The following is a 16,418-nucleotide window of genomic DNA, read 5'->3' on the forward strand; positions in this document are numbered from 1 at the left end:
TAATTTAACCTCTTTTTTTTTTTTTTTTTTTTTTATAATTGTACAACTTTTGAAACAATATATTATTTGATCTAAGTTTTGGGAAAGATAAATTTAAGAACTGAATCAGTTAAAAATAATTCAAGTTTTTTTTTTATTATTATAGCTATAGGAAGAAATCAATTAAACGACTAATATGTAAACTAAAATTGGTAGTGTATATAGTTTGTTGGTGGAAATAAATGTTGATTAATTCTCAATTATGGTCTAAACTAAAATCATATTTTTTAAATATAGCTCAAGATTAACTCTCACTTTAATCACTGGGCAATGGTGTCGAAATACCTTATTTTTAGAGACGAACATAAACATTGTAAGAGATTTAATGAATATGGATCTCAATAATAATTTTTTTACACTTAAACAATAACAAAAAATACTTTTAATATAAATTTTAGAATAAAAATAAAAATTAAAAAGTTATTACAACATATCAATTATTATCCATAATAAAACGTATTTGTAATAGTTATTTATAATTGATTTATAGATGTGCAATATTTATTTTATTTTAAATATAAAAAATGCTGTATTTTTATAACATGAGGATGATAGAAAAGGCTCAGAAATTTTAGAAAATTGATGTATAAACATAAAACAATTTTTAATATGTCATTATATATTGTATTTTTCAATTTAAGATATTTTTCCGTGTGTGAGAAAAGGGTAAAATGTCTAGTGTGGAGTCAAACCGAATGTACAAATCTCATCCTCCGGAGGCGCACTCCAATGCGTGCTGCGTTTTCTCAGCTCCTGAAAATCCTTAACGCATTCTCCCGTTTTCATAAACTGGATTCGCTTCCTAGCACGCGCAAGTTTCTTCCCGGCGACCCGATCGAAAATCTTCTCCCAACCACTTTCCCATCCTTCGCGAGCGTCGCATAGCTCAAGCACGCCGTTCTCCCACTCCGTCCAACTCCACACCTTCTCCACCGACTCCATCACGGTCTCCACGCACAGACCCTGGCACACCGCCGTGCACGGCCTGCACTTTGCGCCGCTGAGCGGTCCGGGGCTCGACAACGCCGCCACCGGCACGCCGAACTGTCCCGGGGGGAAATCATAGCGGCGGTCAGAAACGACGCAGAAGGGGAGTCGTTTGGCCACGTAGGTCACGTTCTGCGTGGTGAGTTGGGCCTTGAAGGCTGCCTCCGAGTTGAGGTTGTTGAAGCCCGCGGAATCGAGGTGCGGAATTAACGAGAGACGCGACAGCGCGACCGTGGAGGTAGTGAGGTCACCGATTCCTAAACGGTCGTTAAGTCCGCCGTATGAAGAGCCCGGTGGAACCAGATACTTTCCCGGAACAAAGTTTTGTGGGCCCAACGGTGCGTTCCAGTACCCGTCTACACGTGTTCGAACTACCCAGTCGTACGTGAAGTTGTTCTTCTGTTGGTGTGATCTTATCATTGTTAAGCACCCCTCCACGAGGTTAAAGTACTGAAGAAGCCCCTGCAAAACGTAAACTAATTAAATTCACTCATAATTAGCGTTTGGTTTCTACGTTAGCATCACACTTCAACTCTAAGCAACTTTGGTTGGTTTAGCTTTTCTAAAAGTTCATGGATCATTTAGACGTGTAGGGCCAGAGAGGAACTTCCCCTCTCATTACCCTTTTCACCCTATCAAAACTGAAAAATACTTCCCACCAACTCTCCAAAGTTTCCACCTTTTCATTCAAATCCCAAGTAAGTAATTCAATATTAATGTCAACAAATTTTAATCTACAACATACTTAGCAAAAATTAAACCATTTAGGAATTAATTTAGGTATAAACAAGGATGGTTGGTTGCGGGCAAGATCAAATTACAGCCAAGTAGAAAGTGGTTGACTGGTAGCTAGTGCATGAAAAGGGAAGGCTAGGCTTTCTTTATTTGATTCTATTTCTATTTCAAAATGAATATTGCATGTGACATAAGGAACATTTTTTTTTTTTTATCTTTTTTGTGTATACTTATCTTAAAAAAATTTAGAAATTTATATGCTGTTGTTTTATCGTCCTAGTTTTGTGTTCTAGAACATTTTTCAAAAGAAAAACCTTGCTATTCTAAATGTTATATATTAACTTAATCTAATCATAAGTAAATAAAATAATATACATAGGAATTATTTTATATTTAGAATGGACACAATTTATATGACTGATAATAGTACAATTATAATATACTATATTATGTGCATATGAAAAAACTTAAAACTAAGAACGCCTAAAATTAACATATTTGACACAAATATAAAAATATACAACAAAAATATCGTAACAACCCTTTTTAAGTATACATAAATCCACAAACCTAACGTGATTAAGTGCCTGCAATAATAACCTACCCTTACTAAAAACGGTTAAAATATTGTGCCCCACCCATAAATGATAGTTTTTCCATTCACCAAACTTCATCTGGATTTCATGGAATTGTTTTGGAAGATGAAAAGTATAAGTCAAGATTTTATATGAATTTTACTTTTCTTTTCTTTTACGATAGCATCCAAAATGGACTTGGGTAGGAGGAGGAGAAAAGGAAAAGAATTCGATACTGATATGACAACGTCTGCAAAGGTGCAACAAGGGTGACCGAGCAACTCGCTCAAATTCTTCCACCAAACAATATTCGTAAAATCCTCATTTTTTAAAAATAGACGATCCATCCATAATTTGAGTATTTGTTATTTCAAAAGAAAACTAAAAACTGAAACAATATATGTTTAACGATTGATTCGAAGTGGTAGTTTCAGGAATCCAGAAAATGGGAAAAAGTGGCAATGATTAATAAAGCAATAAAGAAAAAACAGACTCGAAAATTACCTGGATGCCGTTGGGCGAGTTGTGCGCGGTGAGGACTCGAACATAAGACTCGTTCTCCGGCAACGGCTGAGGGCGGAAGATTCGAATGGCGGCAACATTTGGCGCAGACTTCAATAGCGAGAACTTGAACGTGTCCGAATCCAACGGACTGTGAAGAAAAAGATCCGAATTCGGGTACTCTTTGAGGATATTTTCAATTATGGAGGGTCCGGTGAGTTCGAACCTCCTAGCGCCGCCAACCAAACACACGGCAATTTTCGACCGCAACAACTCCTCCTTATTCAAAACATGGTCGCTCTCGCCGGAAAAAGGGAGTCGGAGAAAAAACTCAACAGGATAGAAAGCTTTAAAACCGTTTGAAGTGGAGGAATAATGGAGAGAGAAGAAGATAATGAATAAAACGAAAGGGATGATCAACCCAGTTAAACGCCAATTAATCTCAGAAACCCATTTAGTAAAGGGAGCAACAAAATTTCTGGGGCTCTTTAACATCTCTTTTTCGTCCCTCGAATTCCTGCTTTTTTTTCTTCTGATGCCTCCGTTTTCAGCAGCTTCACCGTCTCGGAAGAGGGTGGTTGATCACGCGACGTGCAACGCAACTAACGCAGAGAACAATAGAATTCATATGAAGCGATGTGGGATGAAATGGAAGGAGCATGCTTTGGTAAGAAATGGTGTTGGGTTGCATAAGAAGGTGGCGGGTTTTGGTATGACTAGAAAGAAGTGTGGAAATAGCATGAAGAATGAGAATTTTGAAAATTGTACACACAAATTCTCCATTAACACACCTAATTATGTTAAAAAATTGTTAAAAAAGTTGTTAAAAAAAACTTTTTTCAAATTAACATAACATTTTCTTTCTGTTTTATATTTTTTAAGAAAAATGGTTGAGTCGGTCAAAATGGTGAAATTGTAGATGTAAATCAGGTAAGATTTTGGAAGATATTATGTGGTTGCCAAACTCAACTATATCATATCCATATTTTCTGTAGAAAGCTATACATCCCGTTAATTACAACTTGGATACGGTTAAATTTGTAAACTTAATATCTAATAAAATAATTAATTATGCATTTTATCTTTTAAGTATCATTATTTTACTTTTTAAGTTAGTTTTTTATTGTAAAATAGCCATTAATGGATAATTATAATTAATTAATTAAACGTGAAGAGCAGAGAACAGAATTTGGTTTCGAATAATATTTGTTAATAATATTTATTTGTTCTTGCTGATAGTGTATATCCATCTTTGGTTATGCAACAATGGATTTGAGTCAATGATTGAAAAACTGCCTTTTCTTTATCTTAATTTGTGTAGAAATTTAGAAATTCAAAAACTAAGATCCTTGAGTCTTGTTTATGACTAATTATTTTATTGGATTTTGTTGTTTTCTTTTATTCAGTATTGTTTTAATTTGATGATTTTTTTTTTCTTTATAGCTTGAATTAAGATTTAATATCTCACCTTTCAGAATTCTTTTCAGTTTATGTATTTATTTGAATTTAATTGTAACAAAAGTTTTCTATGTACATACAAGATAAATATATTTTAAAGGATAATGATATTTAGACAACATTTTTTTGACAACATTTGAACATTCATTACGTATTAATTTGTGATTGGTCAAAAATTACTGTACAATAATTTTTATGATTAATATTATTGATTATGGAGTAATTTTTGACTAATCACATTGACACATAATGAATGTTCAAATATTGTCAAAAAAATATTGTCTAAATATCATTATTCTATTTTAAATTATCGCTTGTATTTGATTTATTATTTCAAATGTCTACAATTTTATTTTATAATACTTACATCTTATCCTTCTCAATTAATATCGAACCGCAAGACTTAAGACTTGTTAAAGGTAAATTGAACTCTTACTTTTTTTTACAACAGACATTTACCTATTACTAAAATAATTAAATTCATTTATTTTCTTTTTAAATTGACGCGAAAAAAAATATTAGATTAGGAGGATATATACAATTGTGTTTGATTTTTTAACCGTTACAATATCAGTAATTGTGGAGATTGCGTTTGATTAAAAATCCACATTTACTCACTTCATATCTATTTTTAATGATAAAATATTATATCAAAGTAATATAAATATAAATAAAATGCTATAATAAAATAATAATTTATATAATTAGTACTTAATTATATCTCGTAATCTGAATTGAACTTGTCTATTTAACTTTGATGAATTGGGAGTTGAATTAGGCATAACTATCATGACTGCGTTTAGATACTATAAGTAGAAATGTTAATATTGTACTATAAAAGTTGTAAAAGTTAAGAATGACAACAAAAACTAGTTCACAACTTTAAGTTACTAACTAAAAGTTCTTAAACTAGTTTAGTAAATCATAAATATTTCATAATATCTATCCATCAAAGTAATTGAACATGCCAAATAATAAGCACACACATATTCCTATGTTATTTTTATTTGTTTTATTTTATTTCCTGGTTAAAAATACACTTTTATTTCTTTAAAACTTTTTCAAAATTTACTTTTTTACTTTTGAATTCTTTATTTTTAAATGAATAATTTTAAATGAAAATTTAAAGTTTGAATTAATAAAAAGTTTATATTACAAAATAAATAATATAATTAAGTTAAATTCAAACCAATTCGATGAAGCTGTAAACAAAAGAAAAATAACTTTTAGATCTAAATATTATCGGTATGAATATATAACAATGGCGTTTGGAATTTCTAATATATTGATTAATATTCAGTGGTCATATAAATAAAATATTTGCCTCGTACTTAGATTACTTCGTAATATATATTGAAATTTCATTTCTTGGTCATGTTGGTGGGAAAGTAATTATTATGATTAAATATTTTTTTAATATTTAAATTTTGATATAAAATTAAAACTTGTTATATTGAAATTTTGATACAGATTAATTCTTAATTTTTTTTTGTGTGTTAGATGATATTTAAAATGTTATTACGTGGACACATTTTAGTAAGAAACATTATTTAACACTTAAAAAGAAGTTGACACCGTTAGATTAAAATAATCAATTATATCAATTTAGTTTTTAAATTTAAAAATCAAAATATATCAAAATTAAAGAAAAAAAAACGAATTTCAATTTTTTTTTATCTAAATTTAAAAACTAAAAACCTATTTAAATGATTATTATTTTGAATGGATGAAATTCATTCTCAAACCGATGAGATTTTGTTAACACTCAAGTTTTCATAATGAGCAATTATGCATGCAATCGTTAGTTAGCCATGCCTACTTTCCTGTTACAACATGAGGTGGCCATGTTCCTCACCAAATCACCACCAACCCAATGTACCTCATTTTGCTTTATCATCACACATAGACCAACCTGCTACATATGACATAAAAGATGAGTATCGTTTTAGTGATGTTAGAAGGTTACACACACACACACACACACATATATATATATATATATATATATATATATATATATATATATATATATATATATATATATATGGGTTAATATTTTTAGAGCGATCGATTAATACTTAAGGATAATATATTTAGACAATTTTTTTTGACAACATTTGAACAATTATTCCACAATCAATAATAATAATCATAAATACCATCATAGACCAATCATAAAATGACACGTAAATGATGTTCAAACGTAAAAAAAATATTGTCTTAAGTATTATTATCTAACACTTAATTAATAATAATTACAAATTAATTTATTAATGCTGATTATCATATAATTTGATGATGATCAGATCAAGAAAGTAAAAAATTATAATAATTATCATAATAAAAGTTTAAAATATATTTGTTTATATATAATCACATTTATTTTTTTTTAATCAGTCACATACTAATTTTAACATAAAAATACTTTTTAAAAATATCATCCTAACGATTTTAGATATATAAAAAACCCAAAAGATCGAATAAACAAAATGTTAGAATCATCTAAAATCAGAATTTTACGCTACTCATCTAGCACGTATAGAAATAGACTCTATTTTACATAATCTAATTATCCCAAATCAATAAATGTGCACATGGATTTATCCTAAATAATTTCACTTTTACATTTCTTCAATTGTGTGTTTGTTTTTACAAATGAGAAATTTCTTTTCGCATAGATACAAAATATTAAAAAATTAAAAAAATCAAAACAATAAATTATAAAAAATAAAACAATATCATTCATGTAACTTTCCTCCTTCTCGTATCTCTGAGTGGAAAATATGTTTTTCTTTTACCTTTTCTATTAAAATATAATTTCATAATTATTAAATAAATCAGCCTAGTGATTAAAAATCAATATAATATATCAAATAATAATAATAATAATAAATAGTATAATAATATAATAATAAAAAAAAAAATTGTTTCGGGCTAAAGTTTTTTTTCTTTCAAACTGAATAATATATTTTCTATATATTTATATGAATGTATTTTTAACAAAAGAATTGAACCAACTCACACCATGAACACTTTTAAAAATGAATAAATGTGTTTACTAAACTCGCGAACATTTCTTCCCGTTGTCATCTTAATGAAATCAATTGATGTTGTAAGGTGATTTAATAAACTGCTGATAATTCAAATAATGAATATATAAATACCATAATTTTAATGGATGACTAAAAGAAATGGTATCCATAATTTAAAAGACTACAATTTATTAAATCTTTCAACAAGCTCTTAAAAAATTACGTGGCTTATTTGAATGAACGAGATACATGTTTACTGAATTACTATTTTCACATAATTTCCCTAATTTTATTTAGTCTAAAGACTTAAAAATAATATTTTACAAAAATAAATCAATTGTCACAAACATGTAGTAAAATTTTTGCTTCCAATATAAATTTAGAACAAACATTATCAGATTAATAAATTGAGCAATAAAGCTTAAGGTAAAACAACCTACATGGTTGTTCGTCTGTTTCCAACCTAACAGTCTAGAATTTAACAACTACCAAGTAACAACTCTATTTAATTTTTATTAATAAACTTTTTTTCTTTAAATAAATTTTGCTGCTTTTAAAATTGTCTTGTTTGATGTAAAATAAATAAGTAAAAAATCAACGTTGTCATTCAATTTTTTTAATAAACACGTTAATTTAATATTAAATTAATAATATTAGCATATAATCATCATGGTAAAATATTTTCATGTATGTCTATGTGTATTATTTTTAAATTATCGCATTACTGTTATTGAGTCAATCATGTCATAATAATTATGACTAAACTGGTATATTTATTAAATGCTTAGCATAAGGGTCTCATGGGCATGTTACCTAACTTGTAATTAGGAATAGAATATAAGTACGATGAAATTAACTATATAAAATAATTTTCATTTGCCTAATATATGACTTTTAAAAAGGTTGACTTGAAAGATTATTTAAAAAACCTTTTTACGATAGGGTCTTTTAAAAACAAGTAAAAAATTGTATTTTAATATACTGTAAAGTTGTTAGATTTTATATTTTTAAAATTCAAAGTAATTTTGATGGTTAATGATAACAAAAATAATGATTAATTTAAATCGGTTATTTCGAAGGAGACATTTCACATATTTAAACCTTCTAGTAGATCAACTTATAAAGTCTTTAAAAACATTTCTTTAGATTTATATTTCAATATTAACTTATATTAATATGTCTGGTGGTGTTATGTTATTCAAATAAGTTATCTTTCAAATCTAAAAAACTTACAGAATAGTCAAAGTTTGACCTTTCTAACGAAATGGTCATTTGAAAATTTAGCCTAACTTTGCTAACAGATATATAAGATGTGACTTTAACTACATCAGCCTAACAATGTACGTTAGACAGTTTTTTTTTTTTTCAGCGGCTGATTTTACATATTTTTATTCCTAATAAAAAACATTTATGTGTAACGTATTTAATTTCGCAAATGTCAGAAAAAAAAAGGAAAAAAAGGCAATGATCTCACTGAGTATTCTAATTATTATTTTTATTTTATTGTGAGTTTCTATTACAATCTTATATCTTTTGGTTTTTTCCTGAATATTTCATATTATTACTTTTATATTTTAGAAAATTTAAGTAGCACTTAATAAATGTTTGTTTATATAACAAAACTTCTCTGATTTCAAACAAACCGAAATCCAAAGTTATATGTCGCAATTCTTTCTGTAAGTATATTATAAAGTATAATCAAGCATTCATTTTCTTTTGTAAGCATGCCATACATTATAATTAATCATTTTTCATTATGTGTGTTTTTAATAGTTCATGGTAAAGAAAAGTATTATAAACACATTCGGGCTTACTAGTTTTCCAATGTAAATAATGTTTTTGAATAGTGTTCAAGCCCTTAGCCATCTTAATATTTCCTATTATAAATGATTAATAACACTTGTTTGATAAAGTTAATGAAAATTATTATATAAATAAAATTAATGTTTATAAAAATATTATTATCTGATTATAATTTAAATTTGCTTAAATAATTATTTTTCCATTAAACTTTTTAAAATCCGTGTTTGTTTTTAAATAATGTATATATTTTTTATTTGAATAAATTATGTTATTCGAATTAGTGGATATAACGAATGTTAATAACAGAAGAAATATACATTAATAAAAATAATTGAAATACGAAAAGTAATAATAAAAATAAATAAATTACCACTTACATATTAGATACTAGGTGAGGTAGTTACATATTATAAGTTAAAAATTCTGTAAATAAATTATTTTAAAGTGTTTATTAAACTCTCTTTTTTTGCGTCAATGAAATTAATTTATAATGTAGTTTTAAGAGTGTGCTAGTTAATTAAACATATACAAAGTTAATTTAGATTAAAGGATTAGTTTTTCGTAAAGCAGTAAATGATAATTAAATGTAAGCGTGAGTGTATCACTTCCCTGGTCGCGAAACTACTTTCTGAATATGTTAAACTTTCAATATATTTTATAATCTTAGAGAAATAAATGTGTTTTCAGAACATAATTTCATTATTTAAAATTAGTGGAAATATATCACATGTGTTTTTCTTTAGATAAATAATTTAAGTAAAAGAATAACTGAATTTAAATAAATAATAATTTAAAAATAAAATAATATTTTAATTTAAAAAATAATTAAATTTAAATTAGTAATAATTTAAAAGATAAAAATAAAAATATAATTATTTTAATTTTAAATAACAGTTTAAAGAATAATTTTAAAAAACATATATATAATTTTTTTAAAATAATATATATAAATAATTCATGATACTGATATTATAGTTTATGAGAAATATATATTAGTAAAATATGGGCTGTTCCTCCTAAACATTGACAAAGGTAGAACGAGAAAAAACTTATTTTCTTATATTCTAAGATCAACTTAAAGGTAAATTAATTTCTGATTTTTCTTTCCTACAAACTAATTTCATAGTAGATAAATATTTTTTGTTACCCTTTTTTTTTCCTACAGGAACACTAATTCAAATTTATCCTTGTTAATATTTTAAGGCAGCTTCTTCTTATATTTCTATGAATTTTTTCTTTTAAATTCATAAGTTTTATATTTTACATTTTACAATCTAAAATATAAATTTTATAGTTATAAAGTTTTAATATATATATTTATTTCATATTTTAAAACATAATTTAAAATATAATATTTTTTATTCTAAAATGGAAAATCTAAAATATATTTTATTTTGAATTATATAATCTAAAATATTTATATTCTAGATTTTAATTTCTTAATAAAATAAAAACGATGGGATTGCAGGTTAAAATTATACGGGTACAGGAAGAAATGGGCATGGCCTAAAAGCCTATCATAGCCCGAGTAGTGGCCCAAAACACGGTGTCAGAAGAAAAAAAATAAAAGAAAAGCAGCAAGAAGCTACTGCGTGTAATGGTGTTACCATTCTCCGGGTTTAACTCTGGTCTCCCTGGACAGTGTGCGCGCAACTCCACATTGAGGTGTGGCACAGTGGTGTAGTAGGAAGATTCTGAGTGCGAAAAACCGCAATGCAAGCTGCATCTTCAGGCATTGGTTACGGTCTCAAATATCAGGTTCAATCCACAAAACCCTCACAAATCATCCTTATCGATCTAATTGTTTCATTTCTCATACTCTGTTTGTAATGACAGGCTAGATGCATATCGGATGTGAAAGCAGACACAGATCACACCAGTTTCCTTGCAGGAACTCTCAGCCTCAAAGAAGAAAACGAGGTACGTCTTCGCATTTTCTTGTTTCTGGCGCTTCAATTTCCCTCGTTAGCGTTTGATTCGTGTGGACAATTATAGAATGGTTCATTCTTAGGTACATCTGATTCGGCTCTCGTCCAGTGGAACCGAACTCTTCTGCGAGGGACTGTTTTCTCACCCCAACGAGATCTGGGACCTTGTCTCTTGTCCGTTTGATCAACGGATCTTTTCAACCGTCTACTCTAACGGTAATCAACATCGTCTTTTATCTTTCTATTTCTGTATGTTTGTCCTATTTGGGATTTTATTTTGCGCGTTGTAAATGTTTTGCTAGCTCTACAGTAGCTTTCTGCTTCTTGTGCATCAGTTTAATATTCTTGGTTTCGAAATTTACGTTTGCCTGTGTTCTTATAGGTGAAACTTACGGAGCAGCGATATGGCAGATACCTGAGTTATATGGCGAATTAAATTCCCCTCAGCTCGAGAGAATTACTTCCCTTGACACTGATTCTGGGAAGATTAAATGGTGAGTTTGCCTGTTAACTCTAGACTCTGGAATTATTTTTAATCTTTCGCAATTTGATAGTTTGGGTTCTATCATGTGCTTTGTGCGGTGAAACTGTCTGTGTGGAAAAGTGGTTAGATGCTGATATTAAGTAAGGTGGGATTTCTTTAGTTTACAGTAATGGCTGTACTTTTAGCTATATACTACAAAATTTGCTCATATTATTTAGGCTTGATTGTAATTTGGTTCCTCTATGTTTTTCGAAGCAATCAATTTCTCCATTTTCTTAATTATAGAAATCAGATCCTAGTATTATCATGTTGTTCAATTAATAATAGAAGTTAGTCACTGATAATTTGCATGTGACAAAACATTTTATTCTGTTGACTTATTAATGATCTCACTGTTAACTTTGACTTAATTAAATCCCCAATATAAATAAAATATACAATGATACGTTTAAGTCTAATGAAATGATATATTTAAATAGGTTAATACTGCCAGTGGGTTCATTAAGTTGCTTTACTCTGTAAAACGTCATGTAATGTATGTAAATTATTGGCCATGTCACCAACTTCTCTATAAGTAATTCGGCCCTAGATTGACAAGGAACATGAAATTTCAATTAGGAAATTTGGGGAATTTGATTGCTGTAAAAATTTGGAGCCTCAATATTGGGATAAAAATTGTAATTAAGCCTATTTGTAACCTTTAATAACCTTTCTGTTTACTACGTGTTTATTGAAACCTTTGAATTTGATACATTGATTTGTATTCCTTACTAAATATTTACACCAAACAGTATTCTTTGGTGGCCATCTGGACGGAATGATAAACTGATCAGCATCAATGAGGAAAATATGTACCTGTGGAATTTAGATGTTTCAAAGAAAACTGCACAGGTATGAAGTTCATATTATTGTATTTTTTTGTGACACAAGCACATTTAAAAAAAAAAAAAATCATTTATACATACAGATAACACATATTGGTGCAAAATAACATGCTTTCACTGTTCAAGGTACCATAATTTGTTTTATTGAACAGATAAATGAGCTCTAAACGGTTGGAGGAAGAATTCATGATGATTGGGGCAAATTAAACAATGAAAGATAATTTGCTCTTGTGTAAAAATTAAGTGGATAGTTTCTCTTGTAGCTCTCTTTTTTCTGGGCATCTGAACTTTGAAAGTAATTCGAAAAATGTTTAACTATTTATATTCCTTCATTTGTTATGCATCAACGATTAATCAGTTCATTTCTGTTACTGAATCTTATAATGTTATTTGAACGAGAGGCATTATAGAAAATGAATGGTTGAAGATGAGTGAGGATATAGGTCAATGGACTTCCTGAAACCAATCTGTGAAGCCTAAATTTGTTAGAAAGTGTTTCATAAGTGGATCATATTGCCCATAATGGATTTAATTTTGTTCCCTTATGACAGTTGATTAATTGAAATGGAAAAACCGACATTTATATTTACTTCAATTCTCATTACGAGTCAAACACCCAAAAACTTTCTAGGAAGTTGGTGTTAAATTGATATTGTATGTATGTGGTTCAAAAATTTAGCACTCAAGATCTAGTTCAGAGTTAAATAACCATAGTCATGCGTGATTATGATCACTACTATTTGTAAAAATGCCCAGATTTCTTTTTTGGTGATTTTGAACTAGTTTCTCCACGGCCTTCCAATACATTGAAACATAACACCAGGTACAATCACAAGATTCAGCTGGTATGCTGCACAAATTATCTGGAGGGGCATGGGATCCTCATGATGTGAGTTCTGTTGCTGCAACTTGTGAATCATATCTCCAATTTTGGGATGTCAGAACAATGAAGTATGTAATGTTTATATAACATAATTCAGTTTATATGGTTTAATTTTTAGCTATGACATGATAATATTCCATCCCATTGAGTCGAAATGTGATTTTGTAGTTGAATTTTTTTAGTGGTTTAGTTTTTTTTTAACCTTGCAGTAATATGATTTTTGGTATCCAGGAAATCATGTACTATTGTTTAGTTTCGGAAGTTCATATATATTTGCAACCTGACTCGTCCTTTTGGTTAAGTAGAATGCTTGTTCATTTGAAGTTCATTATTTGGGGTGCTAGGAGAGGAATATACTTTACCCTGAAAGCAATTTGCTTTTTGTCTGAGTCGGTACCCCTCCTAGGAGTTTCATGTATACTGATGTGATTATTTTTTAATCACAGGAAGACTATTTCGGTGGAATGTTCTCATGTATGCAGTGTTGATTACCATCCTCAGAAGCAGCACATACTTGTAAGAGTTGAACTTTGTGTTCCTCACTATAATGATGCATGTTTATACCTTCACTCATTATAATGTGTTCATTAACATTTTTTGAAATTTGCGTGTGGTTTTTTTATGGACTGTCAGTGTTTGTTGTTGACATTCTATTACAAATACAAATAAACTCATCCAGGATAACTATTTTTACTTTTGTTTTCCAAGTATACTTTGACTAGCATACATACTTTTTTTCACGCCTATTACACATTGAGTTTACAAAAGCAACTGCCTTATGAAATAATGTGTAGGAATGCACTACCTTTTGATCTTGTTAGCAAAATTGAATTCTGTGTTTTGTACAGGTTACTGCAGAACATGAGTCTGGGATACATATTTGGGATCTAAGAAAACCCAAAGTTCCCATCCAGGAGCTTCCAGGACATACTCATTGGTACTTGTCATGTATAGTCGCATAGCTGATTTATATTGTAGCTATATTCCCAGTCCAAGAACCCTACAAGGTTCCAATTTTTTATCATCCCTGTGGTGAAATTGTGAAAAAAAAAAGAGAGAAAAAAAGCAGAGAAGGAAACAACTGCTTTGCTTTTAGTGGTTGCCGTGTATTGTTACAATCGTGCTTTTAAAACACAAAAAATAAAACTTTTTTTCATCGAAAACTTGCATCTAAAATTAAAATATAGTATTTGATATTATTTTTTCAGACATCTGATTGGCCCTATGTGTTACTTGTGTTGCCAGGACGTGGACTGTCAAGTGTAATCCAGAGTATGATGGAATGATCTTGGTTCTCTCTTTCTCTCTCTCTCTCTCTCTCTCTCTCTCTCTCTCACACACACACACACACAGGAATGCTGTTCCTCTAAAGTGAGTTTGTTTCTAAAGTGAGTTTGTATCAATCCTTGATTCATTTTAAAGTGGATGGTGAGCTTAACCAACTAAAATTTGAGGGTGAGGGTGGATATTCCTTTAATTTCTTACTTTAGAAGTGAACTTGGATTTGAGAAGCTTTTTCCCACACTCACATGTTGAAACACACACAAAAATGCATTTTTTAATGACTTTTAATCTCTTGCTGGTGTCCATTTATTGGTGAAAGGTGGTCTGCATACTAAATTATCACGAGGGGACATTTAGTTATTTTTCATGGATTGTGGTTGTTACAGAGTAGTGGTACGGATTCAACTGTCAATTTGTGGCTTGCCTCAACGAATCATGATGACCTAACAACAGAAAGGTCATTGTTATCTTGTGATATTACTATATTACATTTTATTTTCTGGCTACTTGGTTTTTCATTCATCTGTGTTTATGTTTTAGCAGACTAGTAGATTCATCTGCTCGATGGGTTGATCCATTGCTTAATTCATACAGTGATTATGAAGATAGCATTTATGGTAAGAGATTCAAGATTTTTAATCCATGATCTTTGTAGTTGTCTGGAATTACGTCATGTCAAATTTGATCCACATTCGATAAACATATATAATTTTAGTTTCTGTTTCTTTTGTGAATTTTGACATTTAGCTTTTACATACACACAAAATACCATTCCAAACACATGCAGACAGACTTTCCTTTACAATTGTTTTATTCATGTTACAGGGCTCACATGGAGTTCCCGTGAACCATGGATCTTTGCATCATTATCCTATGATGGCAGGGTAAGACTACAAGTAAATCTATAGGCTATTTTCAAAAGAGTATAACTTCTCTAAATGAAAAAAAAAAAAAATGCAGAAAACATAATATTCTAGTTTGGGTGTTGAATTTCGTTGTTTCTTATTTCTTACTGCTACATACTTGATTGGGTAATGAATTTTTCTGCTAGTAGGGCCACTGACAGGATGCATATGGTCCATCATACTACTTGGTTAAAAACTAATATTTATAAACAACAGTGTAATATCATGTTTTGTTATTTGATCTTAGGTCTTGGGTTGGGTATAATGGCAAAGACAAAATAAACAAGTGATTTTCTTAAAGCATTGATAACAATTTGATTGACTTGTATACATTTATCAAAAATTATCACATTAATTTGATATTTCGTTTCCAAAACAGGTTGTTGTAGAATCAGTTAAGCCTTTCATACCCAAAAGATGAAGTTCAGCACCAGTTACCATGATGCCATCCTTTGTTATCTTGTGTATGTCAGTGATGCCCTGTTTCTCGGGTCTTTAGATGAACAGTTGAATCAAATGTCTTTAAATATAAGCAGATGACTGAAATGCCCGATGATCATGCTCGGTCGGTAGGTTTGATGAGGCTGAAGAGGTTAATGTTACATGCGCATTTCATCTTTCTGGCAAGAAAGCATTGATAGATTCTAATCAACATTTCTTTTTGTTTACTTTTTTTATATTTGGATATTGAATTGTTTTAGGCTGGATTGTGTTTCTAGCTAATTCTTTTATTACACATCCATGTCATGTAATTCGTGGAGCCCTTGTATAATCTATGGAATTATATGTTTGTACAAGTTCGAACAATTCTTTGTTTGAGGAAAGGTAATAACCTCTTCCCTTGTTTTATAAATGGCCTGTAATTGAGAAACAGAAAAGTGCTAGATGAAAGAAGTTTCAATTTTGCTGTCCCATCCCAA

The 16,418-nt window shown here is 29.4% G+C and overlaps 2 protein-coding genes across 2 annotated transcripts; one reads left to right on the top strand and one right to left on the bottom strand.

The window, feature by feature from the left end:
- Positions 1–587: 587 nt before the first annotated feature.
- On the bottom strand, positions 588–3,602 carry LOC106760755. Its single transcript, XM_014644173.2, has 2 exons — positions 2,841–3,602; positions 588–1,488 (listed from the first exon to the last, which is right to left on the bottom strand). Exons 1-2 carry the CDS (start codon positions 3,330–3,332, stop codon positions 715–717), a joined length of 1,266 nt encoding a protein of 421 aa, XP_014499659.1. The 5' UTR covers positions 3,333–3,602; the 3' UTR covers positions 588–714.
- Positions 3,603–10,717: 7,115 nt separating this feature from the next.
- Positions 10,718–16,418, top strand: LOC106760756 (WD repeat-containing protein DWA2). Its single transcript, XM_014644174.2, has 13 exons — positions 10,718–10,888; positions 10,967–11,050; positions 11,142–11,274; positions 11,441–11,552; positions 12,334–12,433; positions 13,250–13,377; positions 13,756–13,825; positions 14,158–14,246; positions 14,555–14,600; positions 14,980–15,050; positions 15,137–15,210; positions 15,419–15,477; positions 15,878–16,418. The coding sequence occupies exons 1-13, from the start codon at positions 10,844–10,846 to the stop codon at positions 15,917–15,919; spliced, it is 1,053 nt and encodes a 350-aa protein (XP_014499660.1). The 5' UTR covers positions 10,718–10,843; the 3' UTR covers positions 15,920–16,418.

Source organism: Vigna radiata, chromosome 5 (genome assembly GCF_000741045.1).
Source record: "Vigna radiata var. radiata cultivar VC1973A chromosome 5, Vradiata_ver6, whole genome shotgun sequence".
In the NCBI taxonomy this organism is placed as follows: domain Eukaryota; kingdom Viridiplantae; phylum Streptophyta; class Magnoliopsida; order Fabales; family Fabaceae; genus Vigna; species Vigna radiata.

What these genes read in the sequence shown, in the direction of transcription:
- LOC106760755 (XM_014644173.2), bottom strand. Translation starts at nt 3,332, where the DNA reads ATGTTAAAGAGCCCCAGAAATTTTGTTGCTCCCTTTACTAAATGGGTT. An exon ending in ACTCGCCCAACGGCATCCAG is followed by an intron (nt 1,489 to 2,840) that starts GTAATTTTCGAG and finishes TACGTTTTGCAG; the next exon opens with GGGCTTCTTCAGTACTTTAA.
- LOC106760756 (XM_014644174.2), top strand. Translation starts at nt 10,844, where the DNA reads ATGCAAGCTGCATCTTCAGGCATTGGTTACGGTCTCAAATATCAG. An exon ending in TTCAACCGTCTACTCTAACG is followed by an intron (nt 11,275 to 11,440) that starts GTAATCAACATC and finishes GTGTTCTTATAG; the next exon opens with GTGAAACTTACGGAGCAGCG. An exon ending in TGGGATGTCAGAACAATGAA is followed by an intron (nt 13,378 to 13,755) that starts GTATGTAATGTT and finishes TTTTAATCACAG; the next exon opens with GAAGACTATTTCGGTGGAAT.